Source organism: Trachurus japonicus, chromosome 10, assembly GCF_045865225.1.
Source record: "Trachurus japonicus isolate A0001 chromosome 10, Traja_1.0".
Taxonomy (NCBI): Eukaryota; Metazoa; Chordata; class Actinopteri; order Carangiformes; family Carangidae; genus Trachurus; species Trachurus japonicus.
The window spans coordinates 20,015,385-20,043,079 of NC_140916.1; the positions used below are offsets into that span (position 1 = coordinate 20,015,385).

The 27,695-nt window shown below is 40.4% G+C and overlaps 1 protein-coding gene across 4 annotated transcripts in view; it reads left to right on the plus strand.

Annotated features, from left to right (window-relative positions):
- spock1 (SPARC (osteonectin), cwcv and kazal like domains proteoglycan 1) overlaps positions 1-27,695 on the plus strand; it is an 89,886-nt gene that overhangs the window by 28,672 nt on the left and 33,519 nt on the right. For 3 of the 4 annotated variants that reach the window (XM_085789888.1, XM_085789890.1, XM_085789889.1), the window contains exons 3-4: positions 17,394-17,439; positions 26,679-26,756. In XM_085789888.1, coding sequence (XP_085646014.1) covers positions 17,394-17,439; positions 26,679-26,756 — 124 coding nt within the window. The remainder of the gene's footprint in view (positions 1-17,393; positions 17,440-26,678; positions 26,757-27,695) is intronic. The other variant, XM_085789891.1, reaches the window with a different exon arrangement.

Genomic DNA, 27,695 nt, shown 5'->3' on the forward strand with positions numbered 1-27,695 from the left:
ATCACCTGGGGAGGCCTCCAGCCAAGGAGGCACCAATCATTGCACCAGTCACTCATCAGTCAAATTTCAGTTTCCATCTGTATGAGGTCAAGACAGGTTTTGTGAAAAACTAGTTTCTATATATTTTATATATTTGCATCTCTGCCTTTATACTTTATTGACAGCTTCAGAGAAGAGTAACAGCAGAGGCTGAAGAGGGGTGAGATGGCATGTAGCAAACAGAATTCAATTTATCTTCAAGTTGAACATGAAAAACACACATTTTGTTTTCAAATGAGCAACAGACCCAGACCATTGTTCTAGCCAGTAGGGGATGGATGGATGGATGGATGGACAGACACTGGTTCATATTTAGCATGTAAATCAATAATGTTCGAACGCTCTGTCTTGCTTGTGGATCAGAGATCTCTTGAAAGCTTTAGCAAGTGGTTGCGAACCATGTGCACAGCTGTTGTGTGGTATTGGTTTGACATGAACAGCCACATATGAAATTGGCAGTAGAGTTAGATGAAGGACATTTTGATTACTTGATTACTTTTGAAGAACATATTTGGATATGGTCCATGGTGTTGTATAAACACTAACGATCACCATCCAGACAATGTGGCTTCTGCAAAAAGTAATTGTAGATTGTAAGTAGATTGTCTTTGCTACTGTTGAAAAAATGCTACAAATGAGGTATGGCAAAGGATGGCAGTGTTAAAATGCAGCATTTAACTCCCCTGTGAGCAAAGAGGACAAGGTCATCAGCCCTTGTAATTTATTATCATGTATTCACCACTGGAGGCTGTACCATTGCAGCATTGTTTCCAAAGGTCTCCATTTGCGTCTGACTTCAATGCAACCCTGACGTTTACTATAGTACTGTATGGGCCAGCGGTGTTTCCAAAAGTCTCAGTTTTCGGTGCTCGAAAACACTGCAGTAATGTGGACAGGAGGTGAAAACATAGCAAGATATGAGATTTATATACGGTATATTTTTTTTAAATTCATAGTTGTGTGTGGGTGATGCTGTAGCTTTACAACAGCAGACACACAGCCGGGGCTGGACTGAGGTCAGCTTTACTTACCACTTGTTTCAAGTGGTTTTAGACTTCGGTTCGGTGGTGAACTCGTGAAGTCGTGGCCAATGAAGAGCATTACTGTAAACTGTTCTGGCCAATGCTTGGATTGCTTTGTCTGTAGGTTTGAGATGGAGGGAATAATATGTACTCAAAGAGGAAGTTACACCGATCAACCTAAACCTCAAGTCAGAACTGTGACCTTGTAGGCATTTTGAAATCCAGTGTGCTGGAGTTGAACCAACAAAATTAAAAAATCTATGACTGTCTTGATTCTTTCTGACTGCACTATATATCATCATAAGTGGCTGAAGAACAAAGTGGAGATTGTATATGATCATGAACTGTTGCAAATCCTCGTGTCACCTCTAAAGGGTGAACTAAGGCTGATTCAGTGAATTCAGTGGGCGGGTGTTTCTCCCAGGAGGCCTCATTAAATTTGATTGTTTTTGTCAACTCAGAATAAAGAAACCTTTTTCTATGTCGTTTCAGACATGGCTCAGATTGGGGTGACAGTCGAGGCCCCCTGCGACCAATACAATTACAACGATAAGTTTGCAGCACTGAGGTTGTAGTATAGAATCAAATAATTGCACAAGATCATTGCATTACCCTGCAGAGCAAAAGAACATCCTTCAGCCAATCAGTGCAGAGATCCCCCAGTTGGAAGGGCCAATCCCCATGTGGGGTTGTTAGGGCCCTGGTGTTGTTTGTTTGTCTTGAGGAGAGAGAAAGGGAGTTGAGATAATAGCAGGTTAGAATGATAGAGGCGATGAGGAAAACACAGCGATTGGTGTTTATGTGTTTGTGTGTGTGTGCTCTCTCTGTCCGTGTCTTAAGAAGATAATGCATTTGTTATTTTGCTCCAGCCCAGTGTGTGAAATGGTTCAGTGACAGTGACAGTCAAGAAGGGGGATGGCAAAGAAAATTTGGCCAAGAAGCCACCAACATCTTTCAATCCAAAAGCGTATGTTACAGTATGTTTTATTAACATGTTTTTCTGTCAACTTTAGTTTGATAACACAAAATACAATACAAATAGTTTCAATACCAAGCTCCTCCATGTGGCAGCTGTAAAGATGTGTTTGCATCTTGGTTAAGTATGATGGCTAGGAAATTGAAGAGTTGGGAATTCACCCCCAGTCTTAAAAGTGCAGTTTTGGGGGTTATTTTGTGTGGTCCAGCAGAGACTGGCCACTGGAAGGAGATCTAACAGGATTAACCACTCAGACTAGAAAAGGTCAAACACCATCTTGGCTCATCCTAAAAAAGCTTTGTTCGTCTGTTCATTGCTTCTCTCCTTTATGAAGAAACAATGGACCGTATTTGGTTTACACTGTCAGACACTCTGAATCATTATTGGACACAATGGAGAAGTCTGTTTCTCCTATGAATACTTATAGAGGCAGTTTAAAAAACAATTATTTTCTAATTAATAATTGTTTATCACTTTTCTTCATATTGCTTTTAATATCTGACAAACAAGTAAGTGATTACTTATATTTCTCTGTTACAGTAATTGCCAATGACAATGTGTGTATTAATCATCATTAGTGTCATTTTGATAAATCATTTCCATATCACACTACAGTATCCTGCTGTAAAGCTCCAAAATCAGCAGCACACCTTTGATGATGTGTGAAACACAACAGCATAAATAAAATATATTTTTTGCAAGTATGACAGAAAAGCATCTATCACACCAGTGTATAAACTTAGTTGTAAGGTAACAAAACATGAACAATATCTGTGTTGTTCATCTCCAAGCACAAAGCAGATCTTGTTCATTGTTTGAGCAGGATTTGCTTTTGTGCCTATTTGGATAAAGACGTCTCTCAGTTGTGCCTGCAGCTGTATTTCTCTGCTACAACTTATTTTATATCTGCCATCTTTGCTTCATCTCTCTCCTCAGTGTTTGTCTCTTTCTCTCCTTCTCTGTGGGTTTTACCCAGCATTCACCTTTCCAATTCATTCCCCTTCTTATTTTCCTACATCAGCACCTTTACCTCTTTTCTCTTTGTTTCCCTCACTAACTCTGCTCCTGAGTAAGCCTTTTAAACTCCCATGAGACTGTGTGAAATTAGCTCCTGGCTGCTGTGGGTGGTAGAGCAGTGTGTGTGTGTGTGTGTGTGTGTGTGTGTGTGTGTGTGTGTGTGGTTGTCTGGTGGTGGTTTCAGTGAGCAGTCTTAACTACTAACTTTGATCAGACAGTGCAGGCTGCCGTTCCCCTGTTGTGTTTAGAAGTCAGTGGATGTAGCAGTGTTACGAGAACAATATTTGTCCTGTCCTGCTTTAAGTCCTCTATCTTTCCCTCGAGCAATGACAGTGCTGTTTTTGTCTAAGAATATCCACATTATTTGTCCATCTGTCTGTGCATGTGTGTGTGTGTGGGATCTGTTGTCTTGGCCTCACTGTGGGTCACATCCTGACTTGTGCCCTGTGCAGTGCTGCTTCCTAAGATGCACCCTCAGGTGATGAACATGGAATGAAGGAAAGTTCACGGTAGTTTTGTTCATATTTTCTGCCTTCTCATTTTCAGTCCTTTGACTTTTTTTTGTCTAGCTTTTGTGTTTGCCCTGGAGACACAAAATAAGCAAGTAATTGGTGATTCTAAGTATAAAGAGGTCAGTATCCATGTTTTCCGGGTCATTGAACATTAACGTGTTCCTAAGTCAGTTGTTATCCTACAAGTTGCAGAGTAAAAAGTTGTGTCTGAGCAAATCTGTCTTGAAACCATTCCTCTGAGGTGGTTAGCAACAATCAAGGAAGGATTCAACTAAACCTGCTAACAGATTTGTTTACTTGGAAATATATTAACAAGTTTTCTGATTATTTGCTAATTCTCATTTTGAAGATCTGCTGCTTCCCCATGTTTTCTATTATAGGAAATTGAATATCTTTGTGTGGCAATTAAAAAGCTTGGAAATGTCTCTGCGGCTTCTAGGGAATTATGATGTGCATTTTTCACTGTTTTGAGCATATCCTTATAATCTTTGAAGATGAGATGATAGTTGCAGCCCTAAAATCTGTAAACTTGTCACGGAAAGCATTACAGTAACCTAAGCTTTTAATGTTGAGTATACAGTATGTGGTTCTGGTGTTGAGTCAGACACGGTGTATCGGTCGGTGTTATCTGATCTCACCAGGAATTTCAGATCGAACGTATCTGTGTTTTCCCCCATGCGCTGGCCTGCTGTGATATCAAACCCTCTGTTCATGACGCTCTTACAGTAAATCACTGTCTTTGAACATAGACCTGTAAATTGGGGGATGAACTAGTTTAGACTATGGCTGAGCTCAGCTTTTACTATAAATACAGTTTGGGTGACCTCCAAAAAAACCTACATGGAGGAAATAAAACACACGCACACACACTATAATTTTAACATAGCAAAGTGAAAAACCAACAAATGCTCCAGTTACATGTGGAGAACACAAAAGCACTTTGGGAGAAGTTTAGTGTGAGAGCTTGTCTAGGCCCGGGTGTGGATGTTTTGTCTGCATTCATTTGACTTGCATTTAGTTTGACAAAGCCTTAGGGACAGGTGGGTATCAGCACAAAGACACACTCACACATAAACACACAAACAGTAAAATGCAAGAGCTTCTTCCCACAGGGTTCCTTTGAACTTTCTACTGGCATTTACTCTGTGAACACACAGGCAAACAAGAATAAAGACAGAAAGCGTCAGGGCAGAATGAGGGCGAACCAGGAAGAGTTGTGCAGGGAAAAAAAGGGAAGCTCAGCGCAACGCTTCTCTGACTGGTTCAGGACAGCTCTACTAACATGCTGAGGGGGGAGGAAACTCTGCAAACTTACTGAGGGGAACCGAGGTGGAGGAAGGAGAAGAAGATTAAACAGAGCAGAGTAATGTACTTGGAGTAAAGAAAGAACATTTATCTCTCGGTCCTCCTGAGCTCTTCCCTTGTTTCCCCAGTGGAGCAGGCAGATAAGAGAGCCTGTGTATGATTGGCTTAACACTTGGCCCGTCGCCACGTCTGCACTACCACCGAGGGATACCGACAGGAGCGGAGGGATTCTATCAGATAGGATGGTATTTAAAGATAAAGATAAAGGACCTTTTTTTCCACCGGAAATAAGATGGTTGAATTTAAATCAGTGCATTTGAATTCTGCAGGAGAACTTGGGACTGTAACGAGAACTGCCCAAAACACACTGCTGTAAACCCGCTATCATCGAGCCTTTCACGCTCTTTTTGCATAATTTCCACCACTTTTCATGTGTTTTCATGGTGAGATACAATAGATCCCTGTTTAGGGCCCTATACTGAGAGAGAGAGAAAACACAGTTGCCTTATGAATATATTATATGTGTGTTGTGAACTTCTCCGTCCTTTGCCCTTATTTCCTGCACTTAACTCATCTGTGCTTCTATTTATCTTCACTCTGGAGCTCTCTCACAGCTCATCAATGCAAATATATGGATTCAGTTACAGCCAATGTGTCTTTTTATCAGCATAAGTTCCCTCTAATGTGACAAATTGAAGATGTAGTCACCAGTTAGTGGAACAGAGACAGGCTGAGCGTGTCTATTTTTCTTTTTTGCTCTCTGTCTCTTTCCAAATACCTCTTTCTGTACCACATTCTCATAAATTATTCTGTTCTCTGGGTGTTTAGATGTTACGCAGACACCACCAGCAGAAGCAGGTGGGCTATTAAGAGTTCCCAATTTTCTCTCTAAAGATCCATATCCTGTGCAACAGTGACTATTGAGCAGCATCTGCCAGGCAGAGCAGAGAGAGTCAAAAGGAAGCTAAAATGTGTAGCGCAAGCTGTTGTGTGTTGTTGTCGTTTTTTTTCTCAGGGTGCGGAGAAAGAGACAACCGCAGCTTTGTTTTTCACACCAAGCAGAGGTTATGGAAGCATGGCAGCCACAGGAAATCACTGTGTGAGAGCGGAGGCTGTTAGCCAGCAGCAGTCTATTCTTCATCATCTAGCTTATGGCTGTACAGTCACAGGTGGAGCTTAGCTCACAGATAAGATTCACGCTCAGAGTAACACTATATGCTTCACTGACAGACCTGTAGTCAAGGATACACAACGACAACAAACAAGTTCCGGTGCTTCCTGTTTCTTCAGTCAACCAGACAGGCCGTGTCAGCAGGCAGCAGACATGTAGCCATCTCAGGCTAATCTCATGACATCTCGTCTGTTATTTATCTCACTGTATCCTTATCTTTAGATCTAGGCTGACCTTGACACACCTGTGAAGAAACACTCATCAGTCCACCTTAAGTGACGGTGGATTAGTTACAAACACGAGACTTAGCTGAGTGTGTGGACAGGACCAAAATCGGAATCAAATCAAAGGAGACTGTGTAAATGTCACTGTCTGCCTGACTGAGTGATGTGGTTAAACCATTGGTCAGTCGGCCAATTGCTAGAATTACAATTGGTTGTTGCTCTCATTGTTGATCTGGAGAAAACGAGCAGTGCTGAAAGCTTTGTCTCTATATTTACAATTTTTCTGATTTCTTCAGCAGTTTCTGTATTTGTTTTGTTTACAAAAGAGAACATAGCAAGATAAATTGCCCCTTCTTGAACAAACCTCAGCTACGCAATACTAGAGGTTCTAACTTTTCCTTTGAGCGATGATTTTTACTTGTAAATATAACCAAAAACACAGCTACTGCACTGTCTTTAACCTAGCCTGATGTTATGTTATGTTTATTTATTTGATATGGACATCACAAATACATTGAGCCTGTTCCAGTGGACAGAACAGATGCTTTGCTTGGGTGTGTTTAGCACATGTGCTAATTTTCAACACCAGTCCATAGGCGGCAATTCAAAAAGCACAGAACATATTATCAACAGTATAAGATAAAATCAAGTGTTTGGTGATTTTGCCAGATGGCATCAAGGTTATGTAAATCAGGATGTTGGCAATGCAGAGCAGCAGCCCAAATTTGGCCATGCAGTGAAAATGTTGTTGTAACGGGCTGAGTTGTTTGATTATCTAACAACAGAAACAGAAAAGACATACAGTATAAGTGAGAAAAACCCAATTCTTTGTATTGAGACACTAGCACGAAGAGTTCGAGAGAAGAAAATAGAAAAAGGACACCAAGCAGAAGACCTCTTGTTTCCTTGTCAGTTTCCGTCTGCCTTCACTTTGATCTCATTCTCCTCAGTTACTTCGCTGTGTCATTTTGTTGAACTCAGACATCCATTATTCTTGTCTCTTACTGACTTGGTCACTTTTTCAGACAGTCAGTCAGTCAGTTCTTCACTCATTTGGTAACTCATTGATGGGGATGCACCAATAGCCACATTTCCCTATGCAGACATGAAATGTGAGAACATGCTGATTTTCTCTGTTTGTGTCACTGATGAGAACAGGAAATGAACCTCTTTTGGGTTTAAACATTTTATGAGATTATGGAAACAAATTAAAGTGTCTGAAAATAGTGAAAAAGGCCACGATTCCCCATCTAGTGACATTTTCAATTTGTTAAAAATTAAAAGATTAAACTGTTATTGTTCCCTGTACCAAAAACTATTACACCTCTGTGATGTAATATTTTTTCTGTTAGCTTCATGTTACATTTGTTATTAGATTAGATTTCAAGGAATCTCCACAATCACATAATTCTGACAACAGTGATTATCGGATGGGTCAGTTTGTGATCAACCAGCCAGCCTTTATTTTAAGATAAGATCAGGTGTTTCTCCAGATTGAGACATTTAAATTCTGAGTTATGAATCCAGAAATTCACAAATTGAGGTTGTTGTGTGGAACCTGAAATAAGAAGGCTTGTCTTTGGGGAGTCTTATTCAAATATAAAATTGGCAAATGAGCTCAGTAGGTTACTTAAACAGAGATCAATAGTTCCCACAAAGCAGCACCAAAATGAGAACAATCCATACAGAAAACAAGACTGTGGGAAAACCCACCCCTCACTGACAATGGGGGATTTGAGGCTGCACTGACAGGTAGTTGTAAGATCTCAGAAGGTCTAAGAGGGCAGATAAGACATATGGAAGAAGACTTATAAAACAATCACAGTAAAATGTTCCTTGACTGGAGTCAGTCCAAACAATTAGGCCATTTATTACCCATTTTCCTCTTCTTTCTGTCCTTAGCTGGCCTCGATCCATGTCTGTTCATGTCAAAAACAGAAGTTTGGATGAAATTAATTCCTGCAGATGTCCTGACAACCAGTCATTCTGATTGTTTGATAAAATTAAAGTATAGAGTATACAGTTTATAAAGTATAATCCAGCCCAACTCTCTTTCTTTCTCCTTCGTTTACACTTGCCATTTTGGTCATTGGGAATGTGCAAAGATTTTTGTGGGCTTCATCATCAGCCTCATCCTTTGTCCTTTCTCTCTGTTTCTTCAATCTCTACTATCCCTCCCAGTACCCCTTCTCTGCTCATTACACTTTTTTGTTAAAACTCGCTCTCAACCATCATTCGCCTCTTTCGACTTTCCACTTGTCCTCTTCTCTTGTAATTGATTGATTTAATGTTTAGTGTCCTCAAACCGAGGGGAAATGGAAGAAAAATTGAAAGGAAGCCAGTTCGGAGAGAGTATTAGAAAGAGAAAGAAGTAGGAAGATGGTGAGATACTTTGAATAACAGAGTGCTCAGTGGAGGTTTTTCCCTCATTAACGTGGAAAAGACAGAACAGAATGAAGAGGAAGCAGATTTTTTTGATGTTCAGCTTTCAGCCACATTGTTCAGTTTCTGGATCAGATGGGGGATGTTTTCAGCAGTGGAAGAAAAAAAAAACTAGGAGAAGAGGAGAGAGAAATAGAGTTGATGAATGAGGGTGACTACAAAAATAGAAAGCCAAGGGGAGATCGGGGGAAGTAAGCACAAAGAAAAGAAGTCGTTTGTCTCAGTTTAGAGAGGCTGGATTGGCTCTGAATGCAAACGTTGTCATTGGTTAGCCAGATCCTTACGTAACTTTACAATCTGGACCGAAATCACTGTCGTCATAATCAAGCCATGTTTATTTTTAGCCTAATTGTGCGTGTGTTTTTTTGGTGTGTGCGTGTGTGTGCGAGAGAGAGAGAGACAGAGAGAGAGAGAGAGAGGAAGTTTGAGAACTGTTCAAAAAACTACAGTATTCATTTGGATTTGTGTAACTATCCTTACAAAAGCAGGTGCGTGCTTGTGCATGCATGTGTGTATCTACAATATGTATGTGTGTGTGGCAGTGTGCTGCTTCATCTCTTCAGCACCACATGTAATATTCAGTGTTACCTCTCTGTTCATATGAATGTGATGCTGCCTGTCAGTCTTCAGGATGTAGACACGAATACTGGATAGACTCCAGTGGAGCTGCACAACAGGAAAAGAAGAGTGCCATCTCTGTTCTCTCCTCTCCTCTCCTCTCCTCTTTCTTACTTCACACTGTATTGTCTGCCCCTCTGCCCCTCCTCCTTTATGCCCGTGTCCTCTCATCATCTCCTCCTCTTTACCTTACTCACCCTCTCCGTTCTTTTTTCTCTCCCCTGCTCTTCGAACATATCTCTGCATTTCCACTTTTTTTCCCTCTTCCCTCGTACTCTTAATATCTTCTGTCTATCCAGTACATTATTCTCCCTTTCCCTCTGTTTCACTGTACAGATTCATTCTGTTGCTCAGTCTATTCTCTTTTGTATTTTATATCTCCACTGTAAATATTATTAAAGTCAATAAGCCACCTTTACAGCAGCAACATGCTTGTGCAGCAGTAACACTGTTACATATTGAAAATAATTACTTTTAACCTGTAATAGCTTGTTGAAGATGTAACAAACAAATACTGAAACAAAGATTATATAAAACTAAAAGAAATGAAACTCAATACTAAACCAGATGCCTACACATCTGAACATCTTTTCAGTAACATATCAACACAACCAGATATACTGCTCTGTGTAATTATTAGCTGGTCCAAAAAAAAACTTCCACTCTACAAGTTCAGGGGCAGTAAGATCATAAGATATACCGGCTACAGGGTCTACACAGCAGTTTCACATCTGTGCTGTGGAGGGTAGAGGAGAAAGTGGTGCTGTACTCATGACGCTCAGTCAGTCAGTTAAGGCAAACCCACATGACTCCACATCGCTCTGGGTTTGAGTGCTGGTCATAACGTTAATAGCATGTAATGCCCTAAAAGTCACTTAGAAAACTACTGATCCAAGTAATCTGTCAAGTGTTTGACAGCTAATGAGTTTCCATATTAAATTCTCTCTATTATGACAATGGGCAGGAAGTCTTCAAAAGCCCTAATAGTCGTGTTACCTTCATTAATATAATGGCCGTAACTGCTCTTGTAAGGGCCATATGAATTTCTAATAAAGGCTCAAGTGGTATTCTGTTAGAAAGGGTATTTTGTAATTTCTTATGAGGAGTGACAGGACTGAGTTTTTTCTGGTCAGGTCAAATTATTTGGGTTGAAATTATTATAAGTTTTTGATGACAAATTTGCTTAGTTTTGAGAACACGACTGACTTGGTTGACTTCACCCAGTCTACAGTTTCCTACTAATGAGGACAAAGTTTCTTGTTATGGTTCCCCTCTCTGAATATCTGTGTTGTTTTCCTGAATGTATCTGGTGTGGAGGCAAAACTTTTATCCACTGGTCCCACTCAGCATTCTTCGCTTCTGCAGATGCCTCACGGTAATCTGCTGCAGTGTATCTCTAAAATCCACTCTCTGCTCTGTTATGCTATCTGCTCACAAAGCTCATATATCAGCTTCGCAGGGTGCTGATCAGATCCCAGACTGGTGCTTGTCTTTAAGCAGGATGTTGCCTCAGGAGGAGAGCAGAGGCTTGGTGGAGAGGGAAGGAAGGAGAGGAGGTGGAGGTGGAGGAGGAGGATGAGATGAGGAAAGGGGAATGAATTAGAGACTATGGGGAAAAAAGATGTGGGTGGGAAGGAATTCGGCTAGGTTCCAGACCCATGAATAAAATGCATAAAGTACACAGTAAATTTTTAATGCTGTTTAGTTTCCACCAAGAGGCCAGATTTGCATCCCCATCCCCTGATTATGACATCTTCAGTCAGCACTCCAGGCATGGCTTTGCCAATTTTAATGTTAGTGTGTGAGTATTTGTGCAAACTCACAAATAACCACTTGTGAGTTTAAGCACGTGCACACGTGCACACACACACACACACACACACACACACACACACACACACACACACACACACACACACACACACACACACACACACACACACACACACACACGTTCAGTGGAGGTTACCTCTGCTGAGGGAAGCTAATCGGGCTGAAGTCATTCCCACTTTGATTTCCTTCTGAATCAATTTTGGTCCTTTTCCTGTCACAGGCTTCTTCAGGGATCTGCTATCAGATGAAATCTCAGGGCCATCACTTTAAACGGGAGAGAAGGGGAGAAGAAAAAAATGCTGCTTTGGTGGAGACTCTGGAGACAGTCTGACTGAGAGGTCATGGTAGAAATTAAAGACGTTTTGAGATAGGCTTCATAAGTTAAATAATAGCACACTTAATTCATACATTATGGAAAATGATTTTCTTGAAATGCGACCTCCTGCTCATGTGTAAATCAATAGTATATTTATATGCATGCTAGTGTGTCTGTTTTCAGTCTTATGATGGTTTTGATCTTATGTTGTTTTCTCTGAATAGGAAGAGACAAGTTATAAATCTCCGTCGATGCATGATTAGAAAAGTTTTTATCTGGCAAACAGGGCAAAGCCACTTTGGTTTCAGGGCTTTTTGGATTCATCAGCCCATCAGTAACTCAAGATGAAAGAAACAAAACATTCATCCTCTGGATTTGGAATGCATTGATCTAACTTTTTTCTATCAATTCCAAGACCTCAGCTATAGGGGTATCTACTGATGCAGAGTACTGATGTGGCAGCTGTTGCTGCTTTCACCTCTGTTTTAAAATCTGCAAATGTCACTACATGGAATACATTTAGATTAGCATGAGCCCAAGAATTTCTTTTCTTTGGGGTTTAGCTCACCATGATAGAATGAGTGCACTGATATTTATAAGGAAATAGGTAAATAAACCATTTCAATTCAGATATTCAACTGTGATACTCGATCCACTTGATAAAGTGACAGTTGTTAACAATTTAGCACAAGTGTCCCTACTGTAATAACCACTGTCAGACTTTTATATGAGCATGTGGCAAATTGGCAATCATCATTATCTTTTCATTTACCACATAACTTGAGATATAGAAGCACCTGCTAATATTGCTCGAAACGTACAGTATGTCACAATTAATTATTACGCTGAGTCCTGCAGAGTCACGAGTACCTTTGTTCTTTTCAGTTTGCTTATTGTTTGTACTCAGCACCTGCCCTCGTTGGTGTGATGTGCGTGTCTACTTTGTTTTTTTCTGTAGCACCTGCTAATATGACAGAGAATAATTAGAAATGTTGTTTTCTAATAAATTACTACGGCTAGCATACCAGGTTTCTGAAAAGTGAAATATTAGGCTTACTTTACATGTGTTGACACAAAAGTCTTCAAAAATATTAAACTATCGACCGTTTAGCACAGCAAAACTCAGGTTAGGTTTCTGCCTTAAAATCTGTGTTTGACACTGAAGCCCTGGGTTTACAGTACAATGAGCACAACAGGGCAAGCGTCCATATTACCAAAAGTGCAGGATATGCTGAGTTGAAGTTTTCGCCGAGTTGTTTTCAGTCTTTCCCACTGCATTTCCTCATTGACATGTCTGCCCCTTCTCCACCTCAGGGGAGACTGTCTGAACACTGCAGCCTAGTTTGACTTGCTGTTTAGCAGCTGAACTGCAACATCTAATGGAACTACTCACTGCGACATGAATCTGTTTACACAGACATGCAGTCAATTAACAGTAATTACAATGGTGGCGCTGCTAAATAAACTGCATTATGTACAGTTTTTTAATAAAGGAATCCCATCAGCTTGTGTTATATTTTGAACAGATTTTAATTAAACTCTAAGAAAGGCTTAATTGAACCGTTCAAAAACTTTTTTTTGCTTGTGAACACTCTCCTACAGTGTTTGCAACTTTGAATGGACAGTGTGAATTACGACTGAAAATTCCAGCACCACCTCCAACGAAGATGATACGATAATAACGTCAGAGTTTTATCACCTTGTAATCACTTTGAAGGGTTTGAATGACATTGGGGCAGTGTCACAGTGAGCTAAAACAGCCAGTTAATGCTTTTGAGATGAGCACACTAAAATATTAATGGAGATCCTGGGAAAGGAAAGGTCATTCCTGAGACTTAGACTGAATAATAAGACGGCCGTGGCAACTGCTGTGAACCTTAAGCAACACCAAAAAAAGAAAAGAAAAAAACCCAGCAGAAATGCATTTCAGGCAGCAGTGCCTCAGCGGCAGTCCTCTGCTGGTCACAGCAAATACTGATGAGAGCAGATGAAACTCTTTCTTCTACACACAACATGTTTGTAGCTGCAGGTCAAAATGAACTCAGCAGAAAATATCAACCAGACGCAAATTGTCCAGATGGTATAGATATCAACAAACATATGGACTCCACAGAATATGGTGCAAATATGGCCACAGAGACTCATTCACTTTTCCCCAGATACTGAGGAGTGTCCTAATTCAAATGAGCTCTTACTAGGGAAACAAGTGCATCTAATCCATATGGTTTTGAGGGATGTTTGTTGTGCTGAACTTCAAATTACGATTATTATTATAGTAAAATCATTGTAAGTCAATCCAAAAGTGGAATACATGTGTAAACTGTATGTTAATTGCATGAACTATGGTCAAAAGCCGAGACGGGCTAGCTTCTGCTGTCTTCAGCTGATGCTAGTTAGCTAGGTTCATGGTTTTGGATTTGATATAGTTACAACCTCATTTAGTTAGGTGGGATAACAAACTGAAATACCAAGATGTAAGTTGATAAAAAATTAAAGATTCAGATTAGAGTTTGGCCGGTAATTTTGGTTTTAGCTTCAGCTTCAGGTAGACATGGCCATCTCCACGAGCTACAGCAGTTTTCAATACAGCTCTCCTGTTTCATTGTCCTTCTCTAAACATTTTACATGCTGTTATTAGTTTAAAGTCATTTTTGCATGATAAAATAGATACTAAAAAAGCCAGACTCCTGTTATTACAAACACTTAGCCTATTGTGTAACCCAATCCTCCAACTTACCACCATCCGCCCATTCAGATCAGGAAAACCTTTCTTCCTCCCTCTATCACATTTAAGCACAGTTAAAAAAAACACTAAATTCATTCTCTTCTTTTCCTATTTCTACATTTTAACACAACTGCTCTGCATCTCAGTCTGCCTGTCTCCCCCTCTTCTCTCTCTTCCCTTTATTCTCTGCCTCTGCTCGAAGCCTATACAGTTTGCCCTCACTGTGTTTCAAATTACATGCCACATCAAATAAGGCTATCTCATAATGTGGTTAGCGTGAACGCAAGCGCGTGTATGTGTGAGTCCTTTGGTATTCTATCACCTTCAGAATCAGATTTCTATTAAACGAATGTCTAGAGTTGAGCTCAGTATTCAGAAAGAGTAACACAGTAATAGATCTGATAGACATCGCACACTGTGTCATTATTACTGACCTTTCTTTCTCTCTCCCCTCTCTCTCCTCTGCCTGGCTCCCCTGCAAACATTTAAAGGAAGCCGAGGTAAGTAAATCCATTGTGTTTGTAACTTGATAACACTACTTTTGAAACGCACTGCAGTACCTTCCTGGCAGCCCCAGACATTATAGCATTTGTCTGGAAATTGCTGTAAGGCATTGTTGCAGAGCAGGAGTTGTGTTGCTGATTTGAATGCTCAGCAGGTTGGGTGGCTGGTCGGCCATAACGGGGAATATAGTTCAGAATATTAAAATGTTGCAGCAGTGGTTTGATATTTAGCAGTTTCTACAGTGCTAGTCGGTGTACAACAGTAGACTAATGTTAACTTCACAACAACACAGAAAGGTCTCTTTGGGAAGACTTTCCACTAGATCTTAGAACCTGTCTGTATGGATTTGTTCCTAATCAGCCACAAGAGCATTTGCAAGGTTGGAGGACAAGGTCTGACTCACAGTCTGCAATCAAGCTGTCGATCCGTTTAGGGTCATGCCTCTTGGCAGTCTGGTCAACTTCTGGGAAAACTCTGAATGGGGACGTCGTCACCTTTTAACATGTTGGCGTCTCCCCCAGACCTGGAGAATACTGTATGTCTAAAATGTCAAAAGTACATAATGCAGTATTAGGATTTCTAAACCCATGACAAGTGAGTTTCCTTTGGTTATACAGTTTAGTTCATAGTTCCAGTTTGATTCTGACAAACATTATTTTATCTGAACCTCAATCTAATATTTAAAGTCATATTACTACAGTAATAGAAAACACAGAGTAAATTGAGAGTTTAGGTCTCAAACTGCTCTAAACAGTTCAGGCTGTAGTCAGGAGTCTGCTGTGAAGAAATGAACTTTTCCACAGTAACGTCTTACTTTGTACTTTCACAGCCATAAAGTTAATTTTATAGCAAGACAGAGCAGGAGAGGTGGACATAAAATAAGAGAAAAAAGAAATGATGACATGAGTGAAATAAGGACCTGAGGGAGAAGCTAATTAACTTTCATCTCCCCATTTCAAACTTTTGCGTCGGCTCAAATGTCGGCAGTTGTCATTTATAGAACAAGGACTGGATGAGTGGGTCAACTGTCCATTTTCTGTAGACCGCTTTGCACGACTGCCTGATTTAGACCTCGTTCTGCATCTCTATATCTGTCTCTCCCCCTCCTTCTCTCTTCCTTCAGTAATGAAGGAGGTAGAGATCCTGCCTTCAGACGCAGCAGGTTTTCTCTGCCTGGTTCACGTACTGTCACTGACACAGGCTCACTCCCTGCTGATTCGCATATGGTTACTGCTTCAGATGCAGACACCACCACTGCGTATGTGTGTGTGTGTGTGTCTGTGTGTGTAGATTACTACTACCACAAGCCAACTTTGGTAACACTCCTCCTCCTGTCTAGAATGTATAAGCACAATATAAACATTTCACAAAGGGGTTTGGAGGGCACTATAATATACAGTATAAGCAAATAAAAATATTATTAACATATTCATCAGCAAATAGATTTCCTCCTGTGGGCACTACAGAGGATGGTTTAAAACACATAATGAATGACAGTATAGTAAAACACTGCTGATATCATCTAAAATGCACTTTCATGGGGCAAGCTGACAAACACTGCACCTTTGTAAATACTTAAAATGTTCCAATATCTGCCTACAACTGCACAATGGTGTGTTATAAATCACTTGTAGTGCTTTTAAATGCTCGATATGGGAGAGCTGATGGGATAAGGAAGCAAATCTCTCACAGACCGAGCTCAATGGGAAAGTTGAGCTAGAATTATGAGGTCGAGCTCCAGCCTGTACACAGACACACAGTGGCCTATTGAAATGCACAGTAGCTTTTCCCTATTACTCTTCTTACTCAGTGCAAGCTGCGGCTACTCTCCCCCGGTGCCCCTCCCATCCCCATCTCTATTAGTTATAGGCTGATTCATAGATTATTAACCCCCTTTTCCTGTTTATATGCATGATGTACACATACAACACTAAACAGTGTTTAAGCTCAGGCTCTTTTCATAACGGGCTTTTTAATTGCCTTACACAATAGATGATGAATCCACTCTGAATTGAGCCATCGAACCAAAGAGTATTTGGCTTGACAAATCCAAACCTCTTCTCAACCAAGCTTAGCTGAGTAAAGCCAATTATTTTCAGATTTAATATTTCCAGTTGATGAGGCTGTCTCCATGACTGTAGACTTGACTGTATCTGAGCAATAAGAATAATTTGTGTGTTTTTAAACGTGATTATAGAAACATCATAGCAGCTAAAAAGGCACACTGTATCTGTGCTACACTGCTACAGTCTTCCTTCGCCTCAAATAACAAGCACAGCACTGCTGTCTGAGTTGTTTTCGTGTGTTTAAAATCTATGTTGACCTTGACATTAAATATTTTTGCCCCAGTTCAAGTCCGATTTGCTAGAGCCTGTAACTTCCTTCACTCCCCAGTGAGTCTCCTGCTGGTTTCTCTGTACATTTGTGTCCTATTTTCACACGCCCAAACACTCTTTTACCTCTCACTGTTTTGGGGAGGTTTTTTTCTATGCCAATCGTTCATTTTTACAAAACATGAAACATATGAAAGAACACAAGGCGAGAAGAATGAGGACAGGGCTTCTCAGTAGTTTGGTTTAGTATTTGAGCTGTTCTATCTCTGGTCTACAAAATAATTCAAAGATATTCTCAGCATGGTGTTATGTTTTTTTTTTCTTTTTATAACCCAGTTTTTTGTGTTTTCACTCAGGATGACTACTTCAAAAGCTGGGCTCCTGCCAAGTCTCTAGACCAAGGTGAGTGTTGTTTTTTGTGTGACCCCGATGTTTATATTAATACTTACTATGTGAGCCAGGGTGGATATCAAACCACAGTACTGAGCATCAAGGAAAAATGTGTCTGAAGTATTCAAAATATATTTACATGATAAAACAAAGAACAGTAAGAAATACCTGCTGATATCAAAGACTTTCTAAGCTTATTGTGATGCACTCATCCTCACTTTGAGAGGGAGAAAGAAATTCTTTTACCAGAGAAAAACATTTCCACACAGAGGCCAGTCTGTCCAGGATAAAGTCCTCAAAGGTCGAAGCATGTTTCACATTTTCTGTTCTGTCGTAGCAGCCTTTCAAAACACAGTTAGGACCCAGGAGGACCTTTAATTCAGTTGGTAAAAATGATTTATCTTTTCTAACTTTACATGTCACCCATTTTGAAGCTACAGCATATCCGTCTACAGTATAAAGGTGTAACGTATTGAAATGCACCAAAACAGAAAGAGACAAAGCAGAAGGAAACTATTCTCCGATTTTATGCCTCTATTTTCTTCTGAAAATGACAAGTTTGAAAATGAGAAAACCTTGTATCGCATCAGTCACAATCACATCTAAGACAACAAGAAAATAACACAGGACATTCAACTGAAGAAAATGCTGGACTTTACACAATTTTCTGTCGAAAATGCAGCCTTTTGCTTTAAAGGGAGTTACGTATGCAGTATCATAGAAATCGGTGGTGCGTATTATGGGGTGATAGAGGTGCAAAAACATTGACTGAACGTTATGTAGAAAACACTTCAAACTATAAGTATTTAAGAGATTTAATATGCCTTTGCTTATTTCAAACTGCACCATTGTTGATATACTGAGCCTTGAGTGTGTTGTGTTGTTCCTTCGATATTTACTTCACACCTTCAACCTCAGCGTTTTAATGGTACAGTTTACAGCTTATAAATTAGATGGACTACAAATGAACTAATTGTGCTGTTCAGTGAACTGATGCCAAAAATCCAGTCATCTCCTTAAACATACTGTATGTGTGTGTGCGTCTTTTTCAAGGCCAAATGCAGCTCTTTCCACAGTTACGTCCAGCTTGTGGACTCAGTATGGAAACAATGCCAAGTCCACTTTATCAATCACACTCAAGTGTGTAATGCTCTTAGACCTCCAGTAACTCTTGGCTAAACTCAATTATTGCAAACACTCGCTCAGTCACACTCTCAGTCTCATTGTCTCGCACATACACACACACACAGTTTGGGGGCTTGATTGGACTTGAGCTCTCTGAACAGCACACCAGACCTTAAAATCTTCCTACCACCACAGTTTGTTCTGTTCTGTGTTGGCTTGGTTTTGCATATCTAGCACAGTAACTGTAACTCTTCAGGGAAAGACTTGCTGAGCAGGTTTATCTGGGCCAGCTCCTCGTGGATACCGAGCCTAATGAGAACAGCCTCGCCTCAGTGCATCAAATTCTAGAGCTCCTCTCTGGTTTCTCAGCGACAGCTAAAGACCAAAAAAAATAAACAGCGTTTCACTCTCCTAACCAGGGACTGAGTACATGAGATGGAGGAATCCTCTTTGCAAAAATCCAGGGGAAGCACACGTACATGCCTGATTTAGAATCTAAAACGATGATGTACTACTGAACTATATCTGCGCTCTGTCCTCATGGAGGCTCTGCTTTTGATACCTACAAAGACTAAACTTTTGCATCTATCAGGAGTTTTCTCCTCACATTGCTAATATTTCATTGAGTCAGACTAGAGATCAGGGAACAGAGTGCTTCACACTGTTGCAAGGCAACTACAGAGAATAACCAGAGGGAAAAGATAATCACTGCCCTGGCTTACTGTGTGGTTCCCTGCACAGTACCCACACTTCACTTGCCAGTGTAATGCTGAACCGTGGTGATGTATTGTCCTTAAGGATTTCCGAATTTACTTCTGTTGCTCCAGATCTCTGTGTTGTCAGGGTGAAGGCCAGGTTGTGAGCTAATGTGAGTTTATATTACAAATGAAAAACAAAACAAAAAAACATTGAATTGACAAGTGCGTGCATAGGACTTGACTGGAGGTCAAAAAACCGACAGGATAGTGATACCATCAATCACCACCTGCTGATCTCAGTTTGACTAATGAATCACCGGCCGCCCTTGGAGACTAATCAGCAGCAGGAAGGGTGACGGGGCAAAATCCAGTTCCCTTGATGAATCACTGGGCGATTAATGCCTCTGTAGCATCTAATGAATGAAATCAGTGGGATCACAAATGACTTGTTGGTGATGCTGAACGCTGAGCAATCAAATCCCTCAGTGGTAAATCTGTTTTGCAGACTTCTTGTGGTTTAATGAGTTCTAGTAGTTGATTTGAAGCTTATTGTGGAGCTGTTGTAAACATGTCGTTTCAATCCAAACTAAACCTTATGAGTTTCAGAAAACTTGAATCTGCTCAACCACTTTACCTCACAGAAATGATGCCATGATCCATCTCTTCAGTGTACTAGTCTGGTACCATAAACATGTCAGGACTGTGCCTCGTTCTCAGATTCTGTTTTCAAACAGCAGGCCAGACAAAACTCAACATAATTAGTTTTCAAATTAATAATAAATTCAATAATCCTTATTCATTTTTTATTTGTTCTTAGTGTTTTATGCTTTGTGAGAATGGTGAAGGCTTTCCTGAGACTAAAGAACATTTTACAGCTTTAGAGCCTGATTTTACCCAGGGTCTCTGCAACTTAGATGTTGCCGTTGTTGTGGAATATTATTCTGTTATGTATATTTTAATCCAACAGAAGTTGCAATGCACTTTGCATTTTACAGTAAATTTGATGATTGCCTTGGGGGCAGTGAAACCTGTTTCTATTTTGGTTTGTAAAATTTACCTTTAATGTGACAAATTTGCTCCAAATCCTCATACACCTTTAGGGGCTGATCATGTAAGACAGTAATTTCCAACTCTCTGGTTTGTGACCCAGCAAATTAAAGCTATTTGCAGCAGAGGATGCAAAGATAAGTATGAAAATCAGTTAGAAACATACCAAATATTGCAGAAGATGTATTCAGAGCTCTTCATCCTCTTGTGTCCCTTTAGATCTTATGACCCATTTTGGGGGTCCCAGCACTCAGGTAGGGAAAATGATACTGACAAGTATCAGAGTAGGATGGAGACCACTAATATATGCACAGTCATCATGGTTAACGGTATAGAAGTTTGTCAATGCAATAGAATAGAATAGAATAGAATGGGTAGGTGTAACCGTAGCTTATCTGGGTACATTATTCTCTTTCTGTGACATGGTATAAGTCACTTCCATGTATTGTCTCCATGTATGTGGCTTGTTTATATAAAGTTGAGGTAGCAGCCTTATAGAACATTTTCTACATTGAAGAACTTCAACTTTTCTGGAAGTGAAAAAGTCACAAACTTAACATCCAGTTGAGGTAAAGTTTTGCAACAGTTTTCTCTGGCAGTCAATTTACTAAACCAACAGACACTTATAGCTCCCCACAAAATATATCCATGCAACGATATACCCTGAAAGCCATTTCACTGTTTTCTCTGGCTCCCTTCAGCCTTTTCTTTTAGTGTCACTTTTATTTTTTCTAAAGTCTCTCATCACTTTCATTTGCTCTTCATACTTTCAGGCCTTTTTCTCAACTCCCCTTCACCTCATACGCCCGTGCTACAGCTCATTGTTTCCCCAGAGCTTTCTGTTATTTCTGACTTATTGAGTTCATCAGATGGAAATTGCATAACGATAAACAATGGATGACTGTGAATCAACATATCACAGTGTGTGACGTAAACAAACGCACTCAGAAGGCCTGTGAGAATTAATTGAGTAGATGTTTTCATACATATTAAATTAATATATGAAGACATTATTTTATTATTGTCATTGTGGTTATGTCTCTTCTCTCTTTGCTTTCATCAGGTTGTTTTGCCCTGTAGGATATATTAAGTCGGCACACTCACCAACACACACCACACACACGTTCTTCATTTTGATTTAGGGGTATTTTTATGTCACAGATGGACCACACTCCAGCAGCTCAGTAGGGATCGTTTCACATGATCACAGTCCACGCTGTAACTTGCATCATATCAGATTTGACACTGACAGTTTGGATATCTCTCAAGTTTCCAGCAGGTATAGTCAGATCTTCATATCAAATATGGGCAGTAAATATTTCATTAAAGTATTCTGCACTACATTTTCCTGGAAAATATGACGACATTTGTGAGGGCAGCTTTTTTTGGCATTTAATTTTTATTTATTTATTTTTTTTACAACAGATTAATAAATAGCATAGACTAATTATGAATAGATTAATTTTATATCCTGTGTATAACACAACAGCTGTTGTGAAGTTCACTTTGCTATTATTTCATTTTGGCTGTTCATTAAACATTAAAGTTGTTCATTTTCACAATACGTGAAGTGTGATATTAGTAGATGACAACTCTTTATATCAATTACTCTGTTGATTGAAAGCATTCAGATGAGAGAGTCCTAGAAATCCCACATAACACTGTACATGTCACTTTGCGGTGTCACACAAACTTGTTGCCATGGTGACAGCTCATTGACCTGTCTATTTGCCAGTCACGGATGGTTAACCTGTTAGGCCTCAGTACATGCTACGCTTATAGCTAGATTCTATAGCTATGTGAGGAGGAGGTAGGTGTGTGTGTGGGTGACCCTGGCCTGTGTCCCAGACAGCCCAGCCCGCCCTGTGAGTGGATTACACAGGCATCTGTTGTACTCAGATTTAGGCTTTCACAGTGTGCCCAAAGCTGACCCGGGACCAGTGTGAGTGATAGCTGACAACATTTGGAACAAGATCAAAGATAAAAACTGTTCCTGGAGCCGATTTCTCTAAAATGATAGAAGGAAATTGACTAAAATGATTATCATAAGTTCCTCTTTTTTCAGAGAGATTTTTCATTCATTTTTATTTGTTAACAGACAAACAACGACCAAGGTGGAATTTTTAAATGTCTCATTTTGTCTGACAACAACCCAAATATATTCAGTTTTAATGTAAGACAAAGATGAAATATTCCCATTTATAATTGTAATTTGTAACCTTTCCACAGTTAAATGTATAAAAGCAGGGGGGCTGCAGGGTGGTGAAGCCCATCCCAGCTGATATAGAGTGAGGACAGGGTTGGAAAGGTTGCCAGTCTATCACAGGGCTGACATATAGGCCTGTGGGGTAAAGATTAACCTAATATGCATGTCTTTGGACTGTGGGAGGAAGCTGGATAACCTGGTGAGAACCCACACACGCGCACTGAGAACATGCAAGAGACCCCAGGCTGTTGAGATGTATATTTAAATGATCAATTTTCAAACCTAGAAAGATCTGTGATTTCTGTAAAGGTAATGGTCTATTTCATTTTATTGCCTGTCTACACACATTAGTACTGTGGTTGTCTACTTGAAACTGTCAGAATGACTTTCTCTTCCTTTTTAAAGCATTTTCAAGACACACTTTTTTTTTTTTTAAGATATTTTTAAGTCTAGTTCAACTTCATTTATATACACACACATAAGCATGTATAGCAAACATTTGTAGCGACTCTCTTAACCAATGTCTAAAACTATTTTTTTCTCATTAGTTGCTGATTCATTTTTTTCTGTATTTGATTATTTGACTAATCAGTCATACTTCACATTCTGCGTCAGTGGATGCAGTTACAGTAGCTCCATTGTCATGCATGCAGTGGGATTCAAGTGATAATTGTGAGTGATCAAAGTGATGATGCAATCACTTGCTTGTGAAGAGGGTTACAGTAGATTTGGCTGAAAATTTATAAGCATACCGCATGTTAAGATTTTCAAGGTCAATGACTAACGTTTACGCTCAACATAAACCACATTTTTAAGACTGAAGTAGCATTTTAAGAAGGGTTTGAGCCTCGTGAAGAGGATAAGACATGGGTTAATTGCTTCGCCTCAGTTGCCGTAAACATTGTGTGGAAAACTTTCACATCAGAACTTGCTTTGATGTTTATTTTGAACTTTTATAAATTAGTTTCATTGTTGAGGCAAAATCCAATATCTTGTGATTTTCATCCATCGTAACTAGGCAGAGGAATATGAGTATACACCCTCATACAGTATAAGCCTTTACACACACACACACACACACACACACACACACTGTCCACCTTTGTAGCCATTGAAAGTATCAACCAATGTGTTGACATTTACTTTTACTTTTCACATTTAGAGAAAGCAGACATACCTGCTGTCAAACAACCTCATAGGCTCGCTCGTGAAGAAGTCTGTTGTTAACTAGATCCATGATTGTGAAGGGATCACCATTTGTTCATTTTGGCCACATGAATTCAGCTCTCAACTCAACTGAGTTGCCATGACTATTTTCATAGATGTTGCAACATCTCTTCTCAGCATGAACCCTGAAATCTGTCATATCCTCCAGGTCAACTCAGCTTCAACCAAAGTCGAACTGAATTTGTATTTATTACCATATTTCTGCATCTGCATCATTTTCAGCCCCGTCCCATCTGTAATGGTTGGAGAGTTGCCCTGAAAAGGCCTTTAAGCCTGAGCAGAGACACAAGAGGGGAGGAAGAGTCCTTGGCAGCAGATAACAGTTGTACTGTCAACAAGACCAATGTTAGACTCAGTATTCTGGCTATTTCATTCTGGGTTCTTGTATATGGACATACCCAACAGATTTGTGGGGCTGTGATTGCAATACATTATACAGAGAGGGGCGGGGGGAGAGGATTACAAATGGCATGCAGCGCCCCATTATCAGAGCGGCTCCAGAGGAGCACAGGAGAGTCGAACTGGCACCGAGACACAACTGGAGAACACAATGCGGAGACAAAGACGGAGAGAAGACAATGCAAGTTCAAAAAATTTCAGGTGTTCACTACTCCTGTCTGTTTGCTTAATTAGATTACACAGTGAATACGTGGTTGCTATGGGAACCGTTTTGGCAGCAGAAACAGAAGTCATTTGTGATGCACTCTGGTTTGGCAGTAGCAGCCACAAACAAAGCCGCGAAAAATCTGGAGCTTCCAAATTGCCAATCAGCCTGATTAGACGTGACATTGTGTTTTCCCAGCAGAGTGTTCGTCGTTGTTATATATTTCATCAGCTATATTTCTCCAACTCACTAAGCCTCTGTCTCTCTGAAGATATGCTGTCTGTCTGCTCCCATTTCTCATCGGTCCATCTTTAATCTACCCTAACTCTGTCACTGCCTTTCAATACATTCTCATATAACCATCTCTGATCTGCGCCTGGAGAAGCTAAAAGAATTAGAAAGAGCCAAACTGATAAGGAAGGAGACAGATAGGACAACAAACAGCAGCGAACACCTCAGGTCTGTGTATTAAATGGAGTGTGAGTTGGAGCAAGAACAAATATCTCATTTCGGTGTAATGTGCTAAGGGTTTGTAGCTCGCTCTCCAGGCGTTCTTTAAACATTGTTTACTGCTCTGATTTTAATGGCTTGTTGGCCACATCATAAAAAGTGACTCACTATCCACGACCCTCGGCTCAGCTCTTATCTTGCTCCTTCAGGGGGGCGAGCGCTCGCAGTGTTAAGTCTTAACACATAAACGAGACTATCAGCTGAAATGCACACGTACATGCTACAGTGATTTCAAGCGTATGCAGTAAATTAAACACTCACACATACACACACAGTGAGAAAGGCAGTAATGATACCTGGAGCCTGCTGACACGCAGGGGAAGGAAATTTATACAGTCACAGCGAGGGTATTGTTAATTTAATGAACAGATGAAGCCAATCATATCAGCAAAGCTGTGAAATTTCTGTTTTCGGCTGGAAAATAAGGGATGGTATGAAAGACGTGGTAGCGAGGAACTGGTGAGAAATGGTGATTAAGGAAAAGCAGACAGAGCCACAGAGAGTGGAGTGAATTGTTACTTCACTGCACATCCAGTTTACAAAGGCAGAGCCAAAATCAACAACAAACTCAAAGCGAAATGAAGTTGTGAGTCTATGGACAGCAGGGTAAGCTCTGCTGAACAGGCTGTTTTCAAGGGGAGATACACACAACACTAAATCACATGGAGGGAAGGCTGTGTGTTGGTGTGCTTTCTTTTTTTCTTTTTTTTTTGCCCTTTGTGCCCCGTAGCCAATAGAGCCTCCAATCATCATCGTAAATTAGGATAAATAAACTTGAGAGGATGTGAGCAGACAGCTGTTGCTAGCGATCACAGCAGCAGCCCCCAGGCGCAGTGCCAGCATGTGAAAACGACAGCGGCATCAGCAAAAGTCTCGAGGGAGATATATGAAGATATGCGCGCACAAGGCCTGCGAAGAGCACTCGAGAACGTCTGCCTTTAGAGAGGATGAGTCTGAGATAAGCGAGGCATCCCATAATGAGCAGAGAACGGGTCTGGCAATGGAGAGCGAGGCAGAGAGAATAATAAATAAGAGGATGTATTGTCAAGAAAACATTGATTGGACTAACTTTTCTCATATAAGTCATCCTGGTCAGTGACAGCCCTCAGTCAAAGGCCTCACTCACCAGTAAATACAGTAGATGGATGATTCTGTGAGTTAATCATCTCAGGGTGTTCATGTCACTGCCTACAGACAGATATGACAAACTCCCTGTACCTTAGTGCCTGGTTGCTCGGCTCCCTCCCCGAGGCTCTGCTACCACTGGCCTGCTTCCATGCGGGAAGCTGTAGCTGCTGCAGTGTTAGTGTAAGAGAGAGGCTGGATTAGTGTTTTTGTACCTAGATGGATAGGTGCATTACTTTCCCTTGGCTGTGTTTACGTGTCTCTGTGCTGCAATGATCGATGATTATTCCTGTCAGATTTAGTTCATAAACAAACCGGCGCCTCTAAAGCTTAGTTATGAATACACTCTGTCTTATTTGTTTAAACTGTAGCAAGAAAACAACAATTTGAGGTTTTAACGGTTGTTGTGTTAGCGCAGTGGTGCCAGGCAACCAGCAGAGATGTTGTGATGTAGTATTTTCATTAGTGTTTGCATACAGATTAAACAATGGAGATGTGACATGTTAATTAGTGCTGGGAGATGTATTTGCACTTTGGATGGAGCCAGGCTAGTTGTTTCCCCCGTCTCACTGGCTCAGTCAAGTACATGACTTGTTATTGATCCTCTCCTCCTGCACATTTATCTGTATCTCATAAAATGTTTACCTATGTATGAACTTTTCTATTAATTAGTACATTTTTTTATTTGCTCGCTGGCTTTTCTTTTTAGAACGAGAAGCCGAACCTGATAGATATGGAGACCCAGGAACTAAAGCCCACCCCGGAGCCAAGAGGACAGTACAGGATGGTGAGTTCAGGCTCTATCATTATCATCAGAGTGGGGACCGAATGGAGGGAAAACCTTCTGCAAAAAAGTTGTTGATCCCGACCATCCTGTTCTACAGTAGCTTATTGCATGTGTGTTGGGCTGTGTATACTTATAGGCTCTTATAGTGAGATCTGTATATCCTAGTGAGACTAATCATCCCAGATTATCAGGTTTAATGAGCAATAAATGCCTTGATAGCCAGTCGATGTTCGCAACAGACTGTGCCAGTACTTGTCATTGAGCGTAACTCGTCCTGCTCTGCCATCTCAGTTGCATTTCCTATAAAACAGTGGGTATAATACGGCAGTGTTTAATACAATTAGTTCTCCACCCCAACTCAGGTTGTGTTCAGAGATGTCAGCGTGGAGCAGAGAGATAACCAAGCTCGCAGCTCATCGTCTCAACTAGATAGAGCATGGCTAATTCACACACAGGATGATCAAAGCCAGCCCCTTCAGAGACACAGAGCTATTTCCAGGTTTAGCTTCACTTACTAACATTATGGTGTGTTAGTGCAGGCTAACATTATGATATGGGACTTAGCAATGGGCCATAATGTACTGGAGTACAGATTTGCCTCCTCAGAGGACCGTGGCATACCTGTCAGCTCTGCTGTTTGTGCTTGTAGCCTAGCGGAGCTCAACAAGCTAATGTGGGCGTACTGGGCTGAAATCCTTTGTAATGCTGTTTGTTTGAGATTACCAAAGGTAGCAGCCAGTACATTTAAGATACGTATGCCCAGTAATCATAGAGGCATACGCTGTGTGCAAAGAAATGCAGAAATGTAGAAGCAAAGGCAGAGAAGAAGAAGACCACAAGCTAATATACAGTATGCAGATGTAAAAAAAAATAAAAAAAATCTACTTTGAAAAGGTTATTATGAGGATGGAGATATATTTCTATAGGGTTAGGGTTAGG